This window comes from Pantherophis guttatus, chromosome 5 (assembly GCF_059756535.1).
Source record: "Pantherophis guttatus breed Tessera chromosome 5, ASM5975653v1, whole genome shotgun sequence".
NCBI lineage: Eukaryota > Metazoa > Chordata > Lepidosauria > Squamata > Colubridae > Pantherophis > Pantherophis guttatus.
Window position 1 is genome coordinate 95,466,888 of NC_142067.1, and position 20,826 is coordinate 95,487,713.

A 20,826-nucleotide genomic window follows, 5' to 3' on the forward strand; every position below is an offset into this window, starting at 1 on the left:
AACCTATGGCACGTGTAGCCATATCAGTGGGCACACCAGCTCAGCTCTGGCGCGCATGCGCGCGCCGGCCATCTGATTTTCGGGCCTTCTGGGCCCACCAGAAGTAGGAAAACAGGCTGTTTCCTGCCTCCGGAGGACCTGGGTTGGGTGGGGAAGGCCTCTCTAGGAGTCTCTGGAGGCTGAGGACAGCAAAAAATATCATTCGTGTCCCACCGGGAATTGGGAAATGGGCTCTTTCAGGCCTCCGGAGGGCCTCCAAGGGAATGGGAAAGGCTGTTTTCGCCCTCTGTAGATGCATAGAGAGGATCTGGAGCCAGGTAAGAAAGAAAAACGGGCCTCCTGGGCCATCGCATGCCAGAAGCGGGAAGGGAGGGGTGGTTGCGCGTGCATGTGCAGGGCAGGGCGCATAGAAATATGGGTGTGGGCATGCGCGCACACAAACCTCCCCCGCCCCCCCCCCTCTCCTGGCACGCGATGGCAAAATGGTTAGCCATCACTGCTTGGTCTGTACACTTGGTCTGTAATGTTGAGGCTGATCATATTTCCTGGAGCTTAATGTAAAATTCAACTAATCTTACTTCTAGGCAAACCATGATACCTGAGGGAAATTATATCTTGTAAAAAAGTAAAGATCTTGTAAACTCCCTTTCTAATACTGGAATTTAGTGACCACACCTTTTATAAAGAACATTAGAATGCATGATACTAGAATGAAATCTAAAAGCAATTAGTCCAAATGTTACAGTTACTGGTATTTTATTTTTAATTATTTCTCTTCAAATTATGCATATTTTGTAGCTTGCTCCCTTTGCTTTTGCTGTCTTTATTTCTCACTATCTTTTTTACTTGCTGGATATGAATATGAAAAAATTGTGGGGATATTGTATTTCAATAATAATAAAACATTTTAACCAAGTTTTTAGTATTAAAACTGTCACATAATTTGAATGCAGCAATTGTAGGGGTTTGTTTAAAAACTTCTCAAATTAGTTTTGTTGATTCATTTTAAAAAAAACATAGCACTTTTAATCCCAAAGATGAGCTGAACCTATTATAATTATATTTTGTGAGTGTACTAGTTGTCTAACAGCAAAGAAATGTAGTTTATCTTGAAACTTGTTACCAAAATTAGGAAACTTATCCCTGGAAGTTTAACAGGAAGTCCAGAATCTGAAGTTTTTTAAAAAATGAAACCTGATTTTTGAATTTAAAAAAAAAATTCAAAACCCGATTCATTTTTGCAGGGTCATAATCTGGAAGGACAAACAGATAAATTGGTTAGTCCATCTGAAAAAGTTTGCAACATTTCAAAGGAGGCTCCTACAGACATCTAAACTTCTCAAAGCCAGCAGCCCTTTCTGCTTTTTTTCAAGAGGCAACTGGACTTTCTGTGGAGTTTTTTGAAGACGTTTTCTCTTCTCATCCAAGAATTTTCTTCAGCTTCTTCAGAGATGAAGAAGCTTCTTGGGTGAGCCTAACCTCTTCAAAGGAAAACCAGAAAGTCTAGTTGTCTCTTGTGGGGGGAAAAAGCATCTTTTGGGACAACCATGACCTGGATGACTTTCTGATGCAAAACTCGCAAATAGCGTGTTAAATTCCTGCGCGTCCTCCTGGTCAGAGCATCAGGAGCCTTTTATACAAATCACAGATACCTGTTTGACTTCCTCTTGTACTCAGCATTGAAAAGAAAACACCCCCCCACACGCCCTATTTGCATTATCCAGGATTTTGTCTTCGCTCGAAGCCGTCATCCTCGAACCCAAAGACACTTTCTTTTTGGATCCTCCCTTTTCTCCTCCTCCCGGGGGAGGTCACGGATGTTTGGGAAAATATGTAGGTCAGTGGAGCATTTCCTGCACTTGTACAAAAACAAGAGAAGCGGGAAGGCACCGTCGGGCGGGAGCCCTCCTTCAGCCGCCAACCCTCGGCAACTTTCTCTCTTGCCGCTCAAGGAAGCGAAGCCTACTTTATTTATTTATTTGGTTGGTTGGTTCCCGGACAGTGGGAGGCGATCCGACGGCGCTTTTGATGCCCGCGGTGACCCATTTCATCGCTTGCGTCTTGCCCCGCGGCTCTCACTCGTCTCAGGCTAGAGATTCCGGCTGATTTTCTCCCAAACAGCGGCGAGCACCGGGGAACCTCCCGCTCCAGCCTCCCCCGCCTTACTACATTAAGATCCCCGGCGCTTCCCATTCCCGCTGGAAGCACGCAGGCCACGCGAGCGAGCAGGCGCGCGAGGCCCCCCGATGATCTGAGGAGAGCCGGGAGGCGCCAAACTGCGCCCAGCCGTCCTTACTCCCTCCCGGCTAAGGGTGGGAGCGCCTGAGACGCTGCTGGGAGAATGTCCCCTTCGGGTCGCCGGGACAGCAAGTTTCAAGGCAAAACGCGGCTGCTGGAATCGGTGCGCCTGCAACTTAATGCTCTCCGAGAAGCCTGCGTTACCGGCAGCAGCAGCAGCAGCAGCAGCGGGCGCCACCGCCACCCTCCGGTGTCCAGCGTTCTCCTCGGGAGGCTCGCGGCCGTTTGCGCGTCTCTCCCGAGCTTCTCTTTCCGTCCCTCACGGGACTGCGCTGCCGGCGCTGGGAGGAAGCCGGAGCCCGGCATGCGGCGTCCCTTCACACCATGAGAAACAGCGGGAGCAGAAGTAGCCGCGGCGACAGCTCCACCAACAAGTCCGGGTTCAAAAAAGCGCCGGAGCCTCATTTCCCCGACGCATTGGCGTGCGCCAGAGAGCATTTACCCGGCCTTTGGCAAGAGGGAAAGAGCCGCAGAAGCTCAGGGGACAGTGGCCGAATCAAACTCGAGAGCGGCGGGAAGGACAGCCCGCGCACCCAGGTCGCCACCGCGGATAGCAGCAGCAGCGGCAGCAGCAGCGGCGTTTGGCGCCTCCTGGGCACACGCGCCCACCTCTCCTCCCGGCACGGGCACCTCAGGTAAGCCGCGCAGGCGGCGCTTGGCACAGTGACACAGATAAATAGACGCCCCGGCGGCTCCCGGGACCTTTGGTCCACCTTTCCCGATCATAAGCATTGGGGGGCGCTCTGTCACCGGACAATTACGGGGTACACCGCCATCCCGGATGCCCGCGGTCGACCGCCTTCCCATTGCATCTCCCCTGCAGAGTGGACCAAGAATTGTTCTAATTTGGAGATTGCCTTTGACTGTTAGCTCAGAAATAATAGGATGTTGATAGCTAGATCCTGGAGGATGCATAAGGAACCACAGTATTGTTGACTCATTTGACCAGGGTGGTGTAAGGTCACTTGCCTTGAGCAAAGGGTTGGACTAGAAGAGCTCTGAGGACTCTTCTAGCCCAGTGATTCTATGTTCTATTTGTTCTATGTTCTATTCTATGTGCAAAACTCGAACCAATAAGTGTAGAGATTGAAAATTAACTGAATTGCTAATTTGAGTTACTCTTTAGTTCATAGCTTTTTTTCCCCCCATGCTGTTCTTTAATGCAAGGCTAATGCCAGTTTTGGATTGCACATTACAATTTAAATGTAACTCTTTAAAAAGATGGTAATAAAAAAGCTAGCTGTAGCTTTAGGCTGTAAGTCTTGATGTGCTTAATATGCTGCTGGGCTTTCAAAAAGATCTCTCTGTATTTTTTTGTTTTTGCAAATCCAGTATTCGCCAGTAGTTATCTAGTGTTTCTGATGCATTATATCCACCACAGCAGCCATGTAATGCAGACCAGTACGGTTATTATTATTATAATGGAGAATTTGGGTCAGAGATAAAGTGGGAATAAAGAACTTCCTCTTTTAGCCTTTGTGACCACCAATGTTCTGAAGGCAAATTCAATCAAATAGGAACAATATAATACTTGAAAGCTATAGCTGATTCAGGAGTGCCATTACGGTCAAGTAAACTTTCCTTTCTTTTCATAGTAACAAATATACTGTACTACAGGAAGAGCCTGTAGTACAGTGGACTAAAGCACTGTTATTAACATCTGCTGCTTACAATTACTGCAAGTTCAAATCTCACCAGGCTCAAGGTTGACTCAGCCTTCCATCCTTTCAAAAGTAGGTGAAATGAGGACCCAAATTGTGGGGGCAATAAGCTGACTTTGTATAAATATACAAAAGTATGAAGGCTATTGCTTAATGCATTGTAAGCCGCCCTGAGTCTCCAGAGAAGGGCGGCATATAAATTAAAGCAAAAAATAAATAAAAAAATAAAAAAATAAAAAAAATAAGGAATAAGTTTCTAAAAAAGGCTAATAAAAGTAGACATTTTTTTAATTACAGGCAAGATATTCCAAGTATTAACTGTTAAAATAGAATAAATGTATTACTGACATTATCCATCATGTTTACTGGAATTAAAGTAGTAGCATAGATTTGAAAAACTGATAAGATACTCGTTGTTGAACTGTTGAAACTTTACCTTTAAGCCTTAATTTTTTGTTTTGGATAACATTTCTGAAAGAAAAATGCCCATACATACCAGGCTAAATCCAGTATTTCATGAATAAGTTTCTAAAAAAGGCTAATAAAAGTAGACATTTTTTTAATTACAGGCAAGATATTCCAAGTATTAACTGTTAAAATAGAATAAATGTATTACTGACATTATCCATCATGTTTACTGGAATTAAAGTAGTAGCATAGATTTGAAAAACTGATAAGATACTCGTTGAACTGTTGAAACTTTACCTTTAAGCCTTAATTTTTTGTTTTGGATAACATTTCTGAAAGAAAAATGCCCATACATACCAGGCTAAATCCAGTATTTCATGAATAAACTTTATCTTACACAATAGGACTGACCTACCTTTGCTCTTCTCTTTCCCTGCATACGTCAAATCCTTTCTAATGCTCTCCCAAGTGCTTTGAAGCATATTTGGCACACTTTTATAGAGGAAATCTGTACTTCTAGTTGCAGAAGTGTTTTGCAGAAATTGAGACAACCAACTATTAGTTGTATCTATATGTCAGTCGCTCGAACTATGGCATTAGATAATAGGTAGTGTTTCTGATTCATTGCATCCAGTGGTGGGTTGCTCCCAGTTTTGTCCGGTTCTTTAGGACCAGTAGTAAAAGCATTGGGAGGCTCCGCCCACCCAGCCAGACATCATAATTGACGATCTGCACATGCGCACACGCACTCATGTTGCAAACCGGTAGTAAAGGTAAGTAGAACCCACCCCTGATTGCATCTCTTTCTAAGAGAAAGATTTTGTGGACTTACTGTCCAAATATACATTTAAGCATTTGTTTTTGTTATAGTTATCATAAATTCTGTGCCAATGTTATGAATAACATGAAGGTGAACTACCAATATTCTCTTATAATCATAGGGTTGAAAGAGAACTTGGAGATCTTCTAGGTCAATCTCCTGATCAGGAATCCTCATACCATATTGGGCAAATGGCTGGCTAGTCTTTTCTTGAAAATCTCCAGTGATAGAGCACCACAATTTCAGGAGGCAGCCTGTTCCATTACTTAAGAATTGTCACAGTTAGGAAACTCTGATATCTTGAACTTGATTCAAGTTTGGATTTTTCACTATTAAACTTCCTTCCATTGGTTTTTGTCTTACCTTCAGATGTCAGAAAATAAATCAGTTCTCTCTTTCCTGTGATATCCTTTCATGTGTCAGAAGTGTGTTATCATGTCTCTTCTTGTCATTCTCTTCTTTAAACTAACATACCAAGTTCCTTTACTTGCTGTTCATAGGATTTGACATCAGGCACCTTACTGTCTTTGTTTGCCTTCTCTGAACTGTTTCTATTTGCTCAGCATCTTTTTGTATAATGATGGCATCCTTTTTTGATTCATTTCAGAAGTTTTCCATGAATAGGATCAAGATCTAAAACTGAATCAACTAAGGGCATCTATGGTATCAGATCATTATTTGTTGTTCAGACCGGAAGAGATACTTTGATGGCTAGAGCAGGGGTCTCCAACCTTGGCAACTTTAAGACTTGTGGACTTCAACTCCCAGAGTTCCTCAGCCAGCTTTGCTTTGAAAAACACTGATTTAAATAGTGTTGTCTTCTTTATGAGGGAATAGCATGTTCTGCTCACATGTTCTGCTCGCTGTATTCTGTGGTTTTTAATTTATGTTAAGAGATATTAAAATTACATTTCCCAACGTAGAAACCTCTAGCTTTAAGTTCAAGTCTCATCACTTCTGATAAACAATCAGTTGGCCTATATATTTGTTTATGAAAAATTAAGTTTCACAAATGGCTCAAATAATATGTATTTACATGATATAAATAGTATATTAATGTCTTTAAAGGTAAATTACCTTTATAAGAAAGATAATATAGCATATTACAATTCTGCAATATGTATATATTGAAATATTTGCAATATAATATTATAAATAAGGTCTTATTTTATGTAGTGTATCTAAAGTCAGTCTGCAAAATGCAATTGCTTAAGCTGTAACCCTTGAACACTTTTCCAAAGTATAACCCATGAAATTTAATGAGTCAATTTACTTTTGACTAGACCTGCATAGATTTGCACTGTAAAACCTCTAACCCTACTACTAGTACAAAGCTTCACTGAACTCACTGGTACTTTCTTCTCAAAGGATAGAAATAGATTTTAGAGGAAACAATTTATTTCAGCAGCATGCAGTATAGGTTTTATATTTGGTGTCATATATATATATATATATATATATATATATATATATATATATATATATATATATATATATATATATATAATTTGATTTATATGCTGCCCTTCTCCGGAGACTCAGGGTGGCTTACAGTGCGTTAAGCAATAGCCTTCATACTTTTGTATATTTTATACAAAGTCAGCTTATTGCCCCCACAAACTGAGTCCTCAATTTACCTACCTTAGAAAGGATGGAAGGCTGAGTCAACCTTGAGCCTGGCAAGATTCGAACTTACTTTAATTGCAGACAGCTGGTGTTAAATTACCTGCCTTGTCTGCAGAGCTATCCAGGCTCCCTATTTGGAGTAGGTGATGCAATAGTTCATTGGTTAAAGATGCTGAGCTTGTTAGCTGGAAAGCTGACAGTCCGGGTTTGAGATCTGAGTGCTATGCAACGGGGTAAGACTCCATTCTTGTCCCAGCTCCTGCACACCTAGCAATTTGAATGCATGCAAATGCAAGTAGATAAATAGATACCACTTTAGTGGGAAGATAAAAGTGTGTTTTGTGCACTTTGGCTACACTTTGGTTATGTTGGCTACATTACCACGGAAATGTCTTGCTGGCTTCCTTGGCTAAGAAATCAACCCCTAGAGTTGGAAACAACTGGACAGAGAAACCTTTACCTTTACATATATTTGGAGTACAGGACAATAATAATAAAATCAAGGAAAATATTTCTACCAAATATTCAGAGTTTAGAAAATTTTGAAATCAAAGCTAATGATATTTCCAAAGATGGAAACATCATTAAACCAGTTAATACTTGAGCAGTCCCTATTATTCCAGATGCAGCAGGAATGGATCAAGATGAAACTTAATAATGTGGATTGGAAGAGGAGAAAACTAATCAAAATGCACCATGCTTTGCAACCAAAAATTGATATTGATCATCTCTATTTGCCTAGAGCTTATAGGAGAAACAACCTATGGAGGAAGAAAAGAATGGTCTGAATGACTACATTAAAAAAGCCAAAAACTTTTATTGAAGAAGTCACTCAAGAAAGGCTCTTGAAACGGGAAAGGCAAAGGCTGAATATAGAAAAGAAACAACTGAAAACTGATTCGTTAATTGGAAGAACAAGCCAATATTTAGTCAATACTTGAAAGATATAGAAAGAAAGCCAATAAAACCCCAACATGGAATTGCTTAAGATGAGAAGTGTTAAAGAAAGAAATTGAAGCTTTTATTATAGTAACTCAAGAAAAAGCTTTGCTAATTAATTGCATGAAGATGAAAATTCAAACTATGACAAACAACAGCAAATGTTGCCTTTGTAGTAGAACAGATGAAACAATTGATTATTTGAAGAGTGGCTATAGTAAAATTTCACAAGCTGATTACAAGCATCATCATGACAGAACTGCCAGAATTATTCACTAGAAACATTGCCAGTGGTTTGGCTTTGAAGGTAGGAAAAACTACTGGGATCATCAAATTGAAAATGTTTTGGAAAATGATCAGGACCTTTAAGATTCAAACAGAACTGGCATCTTGTTCAAAACATGCCTGATATAAGAATAATTGAAAACAAAGTCTGGTTAATTGTTGTTGCTCTACTGGGTGATACTAGGATTGAGGAAAAAAATTGGAAAAAACCCCCAAAATACTGGTACTCGCAGGTTGAAGCTGAATATTTATGAAAATATAAATCCATTGTATAGCAATTGTGGTTAGATCCCTCAAAGCAATATTTAAGGTATTTCCTCAATATCTCAAAATATTGAATTATCACTCCTGAACATCCTAATTTTTCAAAAAAGCTACCCTGCTTGGACCTGTCTATATTCTTACATGCTACCTTAATAATTTTTAGGTCCTTGGTTTGGACTTAAATTATTAAATTTCTACCAGTCCTACATTGTGAATTTATTTGTACATTACAGTTTTTGTTGAGAATAAGAAAGTATGGGTAGAAGATGTGGCAATTCCAGGAAATAGTAGAATAGAAGACAAATAATTGAAGAAGATCATAAAGTGTCAAGATTTGAAAATCAAAATTGAAAGATTAGAGCATAAACCAGGTGTGGTGGTCCCAGTTGTTATCAGCACACTGGGTGCCATAACAAAAAATATTAGATGGCATTTAGAAAATATGCACATTGGCAACATTTCCATATGTCAATTACAAAAGGCCACACTTTAGATCAGCACATATATGCTGATACGTTATGACATCCTACTTTGTTGGGAAGAACTTGATGTGTATGAAGGCTAACAGCAGTTAAAAAACTAGTAGCTGTGATTTCACAATTTTGTTTATGTAATAGTAAATCACCACCAATCAATTGTGAAAGGTAGCTTTACTTGGAACAGCTTACATCTTGTGGTAATACCTTTAATACCATCAAACAACAATATTTGTCTATTGCAGATCCTTGCGAAGGTGTCAATAGGTGGATAAAATTCCAAATCCAGTCTAAATATCTCACTGACTATGCAATGAACCATAATCATAGTAATAATTGCACAGGCTGGCTACAAACAATACCATGACAATGAGCAACAATGGTGCTTTGGAATATCTGCAAGAAATAGCATTTGCTTGGACTTCCGGTTCAGTTCCAAACTGACCAGTTCAGAAAACTCTTTCCAGATTTAAACTTTTTGAATTTACAAACAAGGAACTGAGTGTCAGGGCGCTGATTAATCCCATTCTGCTTTTGGGATAATCGCACCTTGATTAAGAGGAGTGGATCGAGACTTTTTCTTGCCAGCATACTTTAAGAAAACAAAACCCCGAAGATATATCTTCTAAGAAAACTCAGAAAAACTTTACTTTCTGTAAAGAAAATAAAACATCTAATTGATCTAATTAGTTACATTTTGTATAAAGTTCGTGCCGGCTGCTTCTCAGCAGTCGGACTTTTCTTGGCAAGAGAAGAAAGGAAAGTGTGTGAAGGAATGTGGGTGGAGTACATGCGCAGTTTAGCTTACTGATAACAATTCTTGGCAAGCTACGGAAAGTCTGATAGTCCAGAAATGAGAGCTCAGCTGGTAAATAAAAGAACGCAGTGACACTGAGTTTATATGACTCCTGGATTATAGGGAGTCCTGGAATAATCCTTCAATATCCTCCATACAGTGTTGGTCTGCAAGGAGTCTCTGGAGCAATGCTCCAAAGTAGCTGGGTGAGTTGACCATAAGATGGGAGATGGACTGGAGTCATTTTGTTGTTGAAAAAATAGCCATTTTGGAATTTAGTTTTCAAATGGACAGTAGGTCATGGCTTTCACTACTCAATTATTATCTTTACTTAGCTAAAAGAGATTCTTTTCAATCATAAAACTGACAGTCATACTTCTTTTGAAGATCTGCATTATTTTGGGGCATTGTTATTGAATGAAGAGGAGAAGGGTTGCTGGAGCTAAGCTAAAATAAAGAACTGTGGACTATTTTTTTTCTTTTTTAATATTGATGGGAAAATGTAAAGATTTGAAAAGTTATGGTTTTATTTTGTTATTTTCATGAATTTGCCACCTCTATTTGAGATTTTTAGTTATAATTTGCAATTTAGGATTGTTTGTTGTGGTTGGCTAAAATCTTCCAATTTTAATGGGTTTTGATTGGCCAAGAGATAGCAGCTGATCTACAAAAATATGTATTCTTTGACCACAAGAGGGAACAGAAAAACAGAAGATGAAGCAATATCAAAGATATCTAAGCCAGATGGAGATTGCAAAAATTATTTTGGAGGAGTATTTAAAAACAACAGTTCACTTTATAAATCAATTATATTCCAAAGATGTCACGAAAGAGGAGCAAAACGAACAAATTACTCAAGTAATTGAAAGAAGATGAGGAATCCAGAGATGCAACCAAGTGCAGAAAGTTATCAAACCACTAAGGCTACTGCATAAGTAGTTGACAATATAAAGAATTTAATTGTAATTTTGGGATATAAATCTGACACCAACAGTGCCCACTTTGAAGATGGTTTAATTACAAGTCTCTCAATTCATTTGAAAAATACATTTGCCTGTAAGCAAGAACTGTTGGGACCCAAAAACAGGCAAAATAACAGAAAATGAAGTGCTTTGTAATTCAAAGAAACACCTGCCATATAACACCCACAGCAATTGTCAATAAGAAAGACAAAAAAATCTGAACAGCGAACATGGCAATACTGGAGACAGCAGAATAGAAGAGAAAGTACTGGGGGGAAAAATCATAAAATACAAAATAAAAATATAACTGTAGCAAAATAAAGCAAAAATAGTACCAATAGTAATAGGCACCTTGGGTGCAATCATCTGGAATACCACTGGAACATCATTAACACTGATAAAATTACCATCAGTGAATTGCAAGTGGTTGCTTTACTTGGAACATCCTGCAATGATAACTAATGGGATGCAATAGGTGGATAAAAATGCCACATCTAGTCTAAACATCTAGCTGACTATGTGAGTAACAATACAAAATATACACCTACCATTTAATATTTCTGTAATGTAAAAGGCCTGAAAGGTTCCTTATTTCAGTGTTTCAAGTTTTGATCTGCATTTAAAGCATTCAGTCTGATAACTCAACCCTAGAGTATTCATTTGTCAATTTCAAAAGAAATTACCTTTATTTCATTTTTAGGGACAGAATATAGCTTGAATGGTTCTCTCTGTAAATCAATTCAAGTTCTGTAGAGATATTTTTTATTTATTTTTCTAATCAGAGAAAGCATGCTGGGTTGCAATGAATCAAAATATAGATCCTGAAGCATGGAAAGACCAATATAAAAAGTTATTGAGGATCTAACTACACATCTATTCTGCACGACTACATATTATTAATGGAGCCCACAGGAATTATATTATTTCTTCATTTTATTATAGCAAATATATTATTTCTTATCACTCTTTAAACATACAGATTAATATTTTATTCAAACAATCTCTTATAACATAGAGCCAACCTAAAAGGGATAACATTAACGTGAAGCAGCTCAGATTATTTCAGTCAGTTTTCAGAGGTTGACTGTTTCTGTATTCCATTTGCAATCTTAATGTCAGCTTCTAGACAGATTTTATTTAAAGTAGGCACTTCTATAGATCAGTCACTGTATCTCAGTTCAACCACAGGATTGCTATTGTGGAAAAAAAATAAGAGGAGGAAGCTCCAATAAACTGCTTCAAACTCCTGAAGGAAAGGTGATATTAATCTAATTCGGTAAACAATGATACATCTACACAACATCTTCATATTTTACTTATTAGCTCATACATACATTAATGGGAATCATGTGTTTAGGCAGAGATGAGTTCAAGAAAGACCTGGAACAGAAGTACAAACTCCAAAGATGCAGTTGTCTCACCTGATGTTTCACATACATGCATTTTTCAAAATTTGAAAGTAACTTTTTTATTTTATTCTTATTTTACTTATTTCTTATTTTCCTTTTTATTATAAAATAAAAATAAAGTTTTTTTAATTTTAAAAATAAGTTTTATTTTTAACTTTTTAACTAACTCCATGATTCACCTCTGTATATTGGTAGTCCTCGAGTTACGACCACGATTGAGCCTAAAATTTCTGTTGCTAAGTGAGACATTTGTTAAGTGAGTTTTGCCCCATTTTATGACTTTTCTTGCCACAGTTGTTAAGTGAATAAGTGCAGTTATTAAGTTGGTAACGGGGTTAAGTGAACTGGCTTCCCCATTGACTTTGCTTCTCAGAAGGTTGCAAACGATTGTAACACCACTCTGGGATACTGCAACTGTCATAAAATATGAGTCAGTTTCCAAGCATCTGAATTATGATCATATGATGATGGGGATGCTGCAATGGTCGTAAGTGTGGAAGACGGTCATGAGACACTTTTTCAGTGACTTTAACTTTGAACAGTCATTAAACCACCTGCTGTAAGTTGAGGACTAGCTATACTTGGTTTCAAAACAGAAGGGAACTTTTCCAGAAGCTGTGTGCTTGTCCAGTGTGAGAGATTTAATAGCAAGGAAGCAAACATTTATTTATTTATTTATTTTAAAAATAACATTTCTTGTGTAATCAAAGTGTTTGACCCATTAACAATTTAGGACAGATTAATTAATGTCCTTTGTGTATTAATCTGCTTTAGTTGATCTCAATGGAAAAATATCTCCATGGAAATAAGGGTTTCTTTCATTGTTACTAAAGAGCTGTACAAATACTGTTAGGAAGGCTTCTTTCATTATCTTAAAACATGATAAGGTTCAGATAGGGAAATGGCAACTAGGAATCTTTATAGATCTGAAATTCTGGAATTTCAAGGATAAAGAAAAACACACCCCAGTGTATACAGATGACCACTGCTCATAATTATTACTCAGGAAAGAAATGGGTAGATCATAGAAGACAGGTGAGGATCATGGGATCATTTTTAATAAATATTTAACAAAAATCAATTGTGTGGACACTAATTGCAGTTTCATAAGCTACCTAAATTTACATACAACATAATGAGAAAGAATATTCATGTATGTCCAGTCTCTGTTTGTGTATTGATTTTTCTTTTTAAATGAGAAAGAAAAGCTGTTGTTCAAAACAGGAAATAGAAGTAATTTCACATGATTGTTTTCAATGATAAGGTACGCTATTAAAGATGTTTACTTACTTCAGAGCACCTTCCACAATGGGTGGATTATGACTCCATTAGTATTCATGCAATTGGTATGATTCCTAAAATCCACCTCTTTGGAACCCATGTTGTAATGGTGTGACTATATGAAGAGGTACAGGTATATAATGTGCAACCAGTACAAAACAAGCATGGATTAGGTAGCTATTATGCTAGGAGTGTGGATGCTGCCTTGTACACAATTTGTAGTGAGATTATTAATCCATCTAGCTCACTTCTACTTACACTGTTGTAAAGCAACTTCCTAATCAGCAACTTCCTAACACTGTTGTAAAGCAACTTCCTAATCAGCAACTTCCTATCCTACTTTCCATCCTGTGCCCCTTTCCATCCTGTGCCCCTTTGAACATTTTATATTCAAACATGTGCTGTATCAGTCAACTATAGTTTTCCCACCCATTTATATCTCATGTAGTACAAGTTATTTAAAATCAATAATACACATAATGGGTGTTGAATTTTATCTTGGTACTCACTTTGAGGTAGAATTGAAAATGCCAGAATGTTGCCTCAGGACTACGGTATTCTTTGATGGAAAAAAGGTACATGACTTGGTGTTTCAGGCTTTTGTGGTTTTAGTCTTAACTTATCACATTGCCTTATTTCTGTCTCCTACATAGGTAGTCCTCAATTTACAACTGTAATTGAGCTCAGAATTGCAGTCATAAGTCATGCTGGTCATTAAGTTGGTCATCATATGACCAACCCAATTTTATGTTCTTTTTTGCAGCAGTTGTTAAGTGAACATGGCAATTTTTAAGCAAATTCTCCACAATTTGTGTTTTTTGCCAGAAATCAGAAATAAATGCTGGTTTTCCAGCAAAAAACATTGTAAATTGTGGTTACGTGAATACATTTTTTCCAATGGCTGTAAATGTAGCCTGAATGCTGAAAATGCAATTACATGACTGGGTGTGTGTGGCTGTCAGAACTTTGAATCTGGTGTGAAAGTACCTTTTGGGGGTCTGTTGTAACTTTGAACTGTTGCTAAGTAACAGGTTGTATGGTATAGGAATACTACCTGTATCATACACTGGGAAATGGTAGGTTGTTAGTCACTTGGATTGTGTTTATTAAATTTTTTTTTTATCTGAATGAACTTTAAAAGCTTCTGCATTCAACTTCCAGTGCCCAGTTTCATCATGGGACCTCCAGGCTGAAAAATGTACAGTAAGAAACAAAATAAAAGTGATCTGCAGTGAATAAAAGTTTGAAAAAGAATGAGACAAATAAGACTCCCTTGTTTGATCTCCAGCTTTGTGTCAAAATAATTTAGTTCTAACATTTCTTATCAGATCACGGAAATAGTGAGACCTGAATATTAATTACTCATACTTTTCAGATTTCAAATCAGTTTAGTTTAAGAGAAATTCAATGGAAGAAATTGTTGGCTACCACTATCAACATAAGACTTTTTTTACCTAATTATATTTTTACAGTAACATCTGCCGGGAGTTAGATGCAGTGTGAAGGTCATTAATTGATTTATTTCTCTAGTCCCACCATTTTTTAATTTTTATATAAATTCAGTGATCTCATATTTTAACGTGGGTTCATCCATTGGCCAAGAGGCATATTCCAATCTTTCTTGATGCCGATGATACAGTCATCCTCTTTGTTCTGTCATAGGGCTGAGAAGAGTCTTAAAAGAACTCACACACTATTGTGAAAACTAGATACTGCTAGTTAATTAATTACAAGAAAACAAAAGCTGTAACCCTTACTAGGAAAGTAAAAGAGCATAAATTAGTCAATCAATGACTACAAAATATATAATCCAGACCTTTCACTATTTAGGCATAACCTTTCATGCAACTGTGAGATGAGAAGCACATCTACTTGTCTATCTCAAGTGGAGTCATGGAGTTATTCCCTTGTACTTATTTTGGATAGATACTATGAGATCCCTTATTTGAAAAGTCTCTGCCCCTGTAGCTCTCCAGCAATTGACTTAGAGTAACTTTATTGTTACTCTAAATGTACATTAATTGGCATACATTAAAATGAAATTTCATTGCATACAGCTCTCAAAGGGTCACCTCCTCCAATATACACTACATAAACATGACAAAATAAATACAAAATTATGCATATACCCACATATATTATATGACTCACAGAAATAACACAGCCTAGTCCGTCTAACCTACTCAAAGTCTAGCCTACAATCAGTCCTCGCACTTACAACCATCGGAACATCCCCATAGTCACATGATCAAAATTCAAATGCTTGGCAACCAACATGTATTTATGATGGTTGCAGTATTTTGGCTCATGTGTTCACCATTTGCAACTTTCCCAACCAGCTTCTAACAAGCAAAAATCAGTGGGAGAAGCCAGGTTCACCTAAGGACTGCATGATTCCTTAACAACTGCAGTGATTTACTTAAGAACCGTGGCAAAAAAGGACAATAAAATCAGGCATGATTTACTTTACAACTGCCTTGATTAGCAATGGAAATTCTGGACCCAATTTTGGCCATAAATCCAGAGCTACCTGTACTGAATTACTTTTCAAAATACACTGGGAAATAATTTAGATTTTGTGGACCATTGCGAAGGACCTTTGGCCACACTTTTGAGAAATCTTGTATTAATGTTATTCATTCAATAGCTGGATTTTGTGTTGCAGCTACAAAAAAATAATCTCATTATTTGACACATGGGAACCCCTGCCAAATCCAGGGCACCACTTAGACTGTTAAATGTCCCATTTTGTTCCTTCTGTAATATAAAGTATATATAATTTTATTTTGTTACATTTTATTACATTTGTTTTACTACATTTTATGGACCATTTTAAATATACCTAATAAGCAGTATTTTACCTTACTCTGCAACAGTTTTAATTATAGGTCACAGCCTGGTGACATGTTTTGAATATTTCATGAACCTCACACCTTCTCTTCTGATTATTTCCTATATATTTTATTTGTTCTATTGTTCACTGTATTATAATTTTCTGCCGCTTTGACTGGTCAATTGTAAACAGTAAAATAAAATATTAATTACTTACCAATTACTATTACAAACTAAATAGTCTTCTGTTTAGAGAATTGGAAGCTTTTCGAAGAAGATGAGTTCATTTTTTAAAAAGTGTAATACAGTAGCTACAACTTCAGTCATTGTATTGTTGTCATGGTAATACATTGGTCAAACCTGAAGTGGGAAAATATCCTTACTGTGCTACGCTTTCTGGAAGCAAGATATGAAGAAAAATACATAATTACTATTTGACTTCTATTAAAAAATGTTTTCCTGTTTATCACTGATGTCAGTCAGTGAACACACAGTTCTTTGTTTAGGAAGGGACATTTTTGCCTACAATATTTGTCCACCCTGGAAGGAATTGATTGCTGCTGCCGAAGCAATTCAGAAATCTAGATTATGGGAGGGTGTTGCTTGGTGCAAATGTGATTATGAAGGAGTGTCTAATTTTGAATATTTCTAATTGTGATCTTTTAAATATTGGTGATTTTTCTGGGTTCATAAATATCAAATAATATTTTCCTGTCAAATGATTGTTGCTGAATACAGGCTACCAGAAACAGGATATTGGGTGAAACACAAAATTCTACCGATGCTGTTATCTTCTTGGGAAACCAGAAAAAAGGCCAGTGTGTGACAATCCTGCAGTGACACACATTGTGTTGATTATTTAGATGAGAAGGATGAAATTGATTGTAACATGGAATCCATTAAGGAGTGGCATGATGAATGATATTTTTATATGTCTTTCAAAGTCACAAAGCTGTGAGATGGGCGTCTACATATAAGGCTTAAATAAAATAAAATAAATAACTTTATTTCTGATACAAATGGTGTATAACAGAAAGAAAGGCTAAATTCTGTATGCTTCTTCTTGGATGAATCTTCCTTCTCCTGGAGTGGTGCTGCCCAGAAGTACCTTAATCGTGTAATATAAATAATTCTGTTTGGGAAATGCCTGAGATCAGGGTCTATCCTACAAATCAAATAAGAATACATGTTAAGTGTAACATAAAGTAATGCCAAACTTTATGTTGTTAAATGTTGAAGAGAGAGATTGACAGACAGTCAGAGAGCAAAGTTTACTCCAAATCCTGTTCAAGTACAGGTGGTCCTAGGTTAATGACCGCTTCTTAAGTGATCAAATTTACAGTGGTACTTATAGCTGGTCTTCAAAGTCCAGTCTGTTGCAGGATTCCCATGGTCATACACCATGATCTTAATACTTAATAACCAACCCGGATTTCTAACCATTGCAGTGCCATGAAATCAAGATTTGCAACCTTCCTTGCTGGCTTTCTGCAAGCAATTTAATGAGGAAACCATTAGGAAGTCACAGTCATGTGAGGACTTCACATAACAATTTTCATCATTTGCTTAACAACAGTAACCAGGGATTTCTAGAATATAGAATATCTGTCACTAAGTGGCCCAGTCATGGGACATCATACTTATTTTCATTTTGCTTAGTGATGGAAATTCTAGTTCAGCCGAGTCCTATTCAGTCCAATCAAATCAACAAACTTAAAATCTCTGAAACTGGCCTCCTATGGGATAAAAAAATACCCAGAAAAATTTAACCAAAACTGTATAGGTACCTTACAGTGGATATCTAACAGATATCCAACACACCTTCCTCCTTCTACATTCCCCATAACAACAACCCTGTAAGGTAGGTTGGGCTGAGAGAGTGTCTGGCCCAAAGTCACACAGATGGCTTTCATGGTTACGGTAGGACTTGAACTCACAGTTTCCTGCTTTCTGACCTGGTGCCTTAAGCACTACACCAGACTGGCTCCCATATCAACTTGCTGTGTGTAGATTGTGTGTTGTTATAAGACTAATAATGTTGTACTGTGATATATTAATTTAGTATTGTACTGTTTTCATTGTTCTTATGATTATTTGCTTTTTACCATGGACAGTTGTTCAAATTGATTTATTGTATACTGTTATAAGTAGCCAAAATTTGCTGCAATCACACATGTGATAATTGTATAGAATTTTTCATAACTTATCAGCAAAATCCCAGTGGTATTTGCAAATATACAGTAATAGTAGTTCCTGTAGTGTGCTTTACAGCAAGCTTTTATGTCATAAAAAGTACAAAATAGCATGTGTGCTATATTTATTTATGTTGCATTTAGTTTAATGAATGATCCTGGAAGTGAGAGTATTCATTTTAAGAAAAGAATTATTGTAGGTTTGTTACATTAAATTTGCATAATTTAGTCCTGGCTTATATAATGTGTAGTAGCTCCAGGCATATTTTGTAATCTAAACAAAAAGCAGGCAACTGTGGCTTCATGTTTACTTGGGAATTGCATCAAGGCACTGGCATAACAGGACTTTGATGTCATCTCAGAACTTCCATGATCAGATAATGATAGTTAGCTTTAGGGAAGCTAATGACTTGTTGCATAGAACAAAACCACTCAGTTTTTAATTAAATTGATTTTTAAAATAATATGTGTATGTCTTTGAAAATGAGAAATACATCTTTATGTCTTGAAGTCTATTGATCTGTGGAGTAATGAATGAAATATTCCATTTTCCTGAGCGCTGCTCCCACTATCCATGGCTGGGATCTTCCCTCAGATCTTGACATTAACTGAGTGAGAGCTGATTAAACTCTCCCTGACTAGCCACGCCTCCAATCCCATGCTCCTCCTGTCTATCACTCAGTTACTGACAAGAACTGATGTGAATTTCAGAGCTGTGGAAAATTGAATTTATTTTAAAATTTCTCTCCCTAGGTCTCTTTTTCTTTGTTTAGATTTTCCTTTATTTTTGATTATTCCTTTCACGGTTAAGCTGCAGGTAGCTGGGCTGCTGGTTGCGCGTGGTGTGTCTGGGGCTCCGGGCTGCCCGCGCCTCAGAAGATCGCAGCTGCCGGATTCCGACTCTTCCGGGCGGATCCGGCTCCCTCTCATTAGCCACGAGCGTGGGCTGGGCATGCAGGCTTGCCGCTATCGCCATTGCTCTTACTTCCATCATCAGTGGCTCCGGGGTTGCGTCACCTTGGCGGTGCGCACTCCATTGATTATTTCATTGAGCCGGAGGCGACGGTTAAAGCGGGCAGGCTTGCTGCCAATTTCAAATCATCAGGAGTTGCCTTCGCCGGCTTCAGAGGGGCGTCACTACTGCGGTGCACCCTCCGATATGGATCCCTTCCTGCAGCCGACATCGTGGACGTGGTGAGGTGACCGGCACCATTTCGATCGCGCCTTGTCTGATTGTTTGTCGGCGCGGGGCCGAGTGCTTGACCTTTCTGTTGCTGCTGTGCAGCAGACGTCATTTTGAAGAGATCTCAGGACGCCCGCCATTTTGCCTGTCATTTCCATAGCGGGCACCTTTCTAAGGCGGCGTTCACCATCAGGCCCTGCAGGCGATTATTGGGCGCGTAACACCGGTGCTTCCTGGGCCCTTCCCCAACTAGTGGACGTGGGGAAGGACATCTGGACTTTTGTTACCCTTCCGCCTGTGCGCTAAATTGTGGACATTGTTCCTTTTAGCAACGATATTTTGTGAGTTTCATCTGCCTGGCGGCCGACACGCACTGGGTCATAAGTGTGGACAATTACTGTAAATAGTTCATTTCCTATTAAAAAAAATAATTAATAATAGAAGCCCCTCCCTTTGTCGGACTCTGAGTCTGAAAGGTGGCATGGCGGACTCTTCATTGTTGTCCGACCTTGAGCCTGAACTGAGCCCATCACATAGGCCATCTAAGCGGGCTAAGAAGTCTTCGGGGAAGCGGTCTGAGGTCTCCAGCCGCAAATCCCATAAGTCCAAAGCGCCCAGGGGCCTTGACAAGGATGCCCAACGCCGTCACAACACCCTCGAGCGTCAATGGGACAAGGCACGATGTGCGGCTATGGCCGAAGTGGGCCTAGACACCAATGCCCCTCAACGTGCTGCCTCAACTTCTGCAGCCGGAATCACGCTTTCTTCTGAGTCTCTGGCCTCTTCACCTGACCATGGCCTACAGGAGGCCACGCAGCCTGCCCAGCCACTATGGCTTTCCAAGGGGAATCCCAATCTTTGCCAGACGTGTCGGGAGTGGGTTTGGCCTCTTCACATAGGCCTCCCTACAAGTTGCCGGAGGCCACGTTTACACCAACTTCTGCTGGCCTCCGTGGTCCGGACGGGCCCTCTCCTACAGCTCCGCTGGATCTGCAGGCTATCCTTTCGTCTGCCTTTTCATCCTTCTTAGCAGCTGGTCTTCCTCAAGCGACACAACTTCCACTGCAATCCTTGGCGGGGCAGCCCACCCAACAGCCTCAGCCAGCTTCCTCGTTGCATGCCGCACGGAAGGGGACCTCTTGCCCTCAGGCTGACTCAGACCAGGGTGAGGAATACCCTGAGGACATTGAATTTTCGGATGATGACGACTTTCCTCCGGACAACCCAGCCTTTACGGGATTGTTCTGCCCGTCCATGTTTAAGTCACTTCTGCACAAGGCTCGACTTACTACCAATTTGGGCGCCCCGGGGGTTGACTCGTCGGGTGCCTCTGCTACCACTGGACCCCACGACGCTCTGTTTCACTCCTCCAAGCCGGACAAAGATGTCATTCC

At 38.9% G+C, this 20,826-nt stretch overlaps 1 protein-coding gene across 1 annotated transcript in view; it reads left to right on the plus strand.

The window, feature by feature from the left end:
* The first annotated feature begins 1,805 nt into the window (after positions 1 to 1,805).
* Positions 1,806 to 20,826, plus strand: part of NPAS2 (neuronal PAS domain protein 2) — a 64,498-nt gene continuing 45,477 nt past the window's right edge. Inside the window, exon 1 of the mRNA XM_034431282.3 lies at positions 1,806 to 2,933. Coding sequence (XP_034287173.1) covers positions 2,623 to 2,933 — 311 coding nt within the window. The 5' untranslated portion in view covers positions 1,806 to 2,622. The remainder of the gene's footprint in view (positions 2,934 to 20,826) is intronic.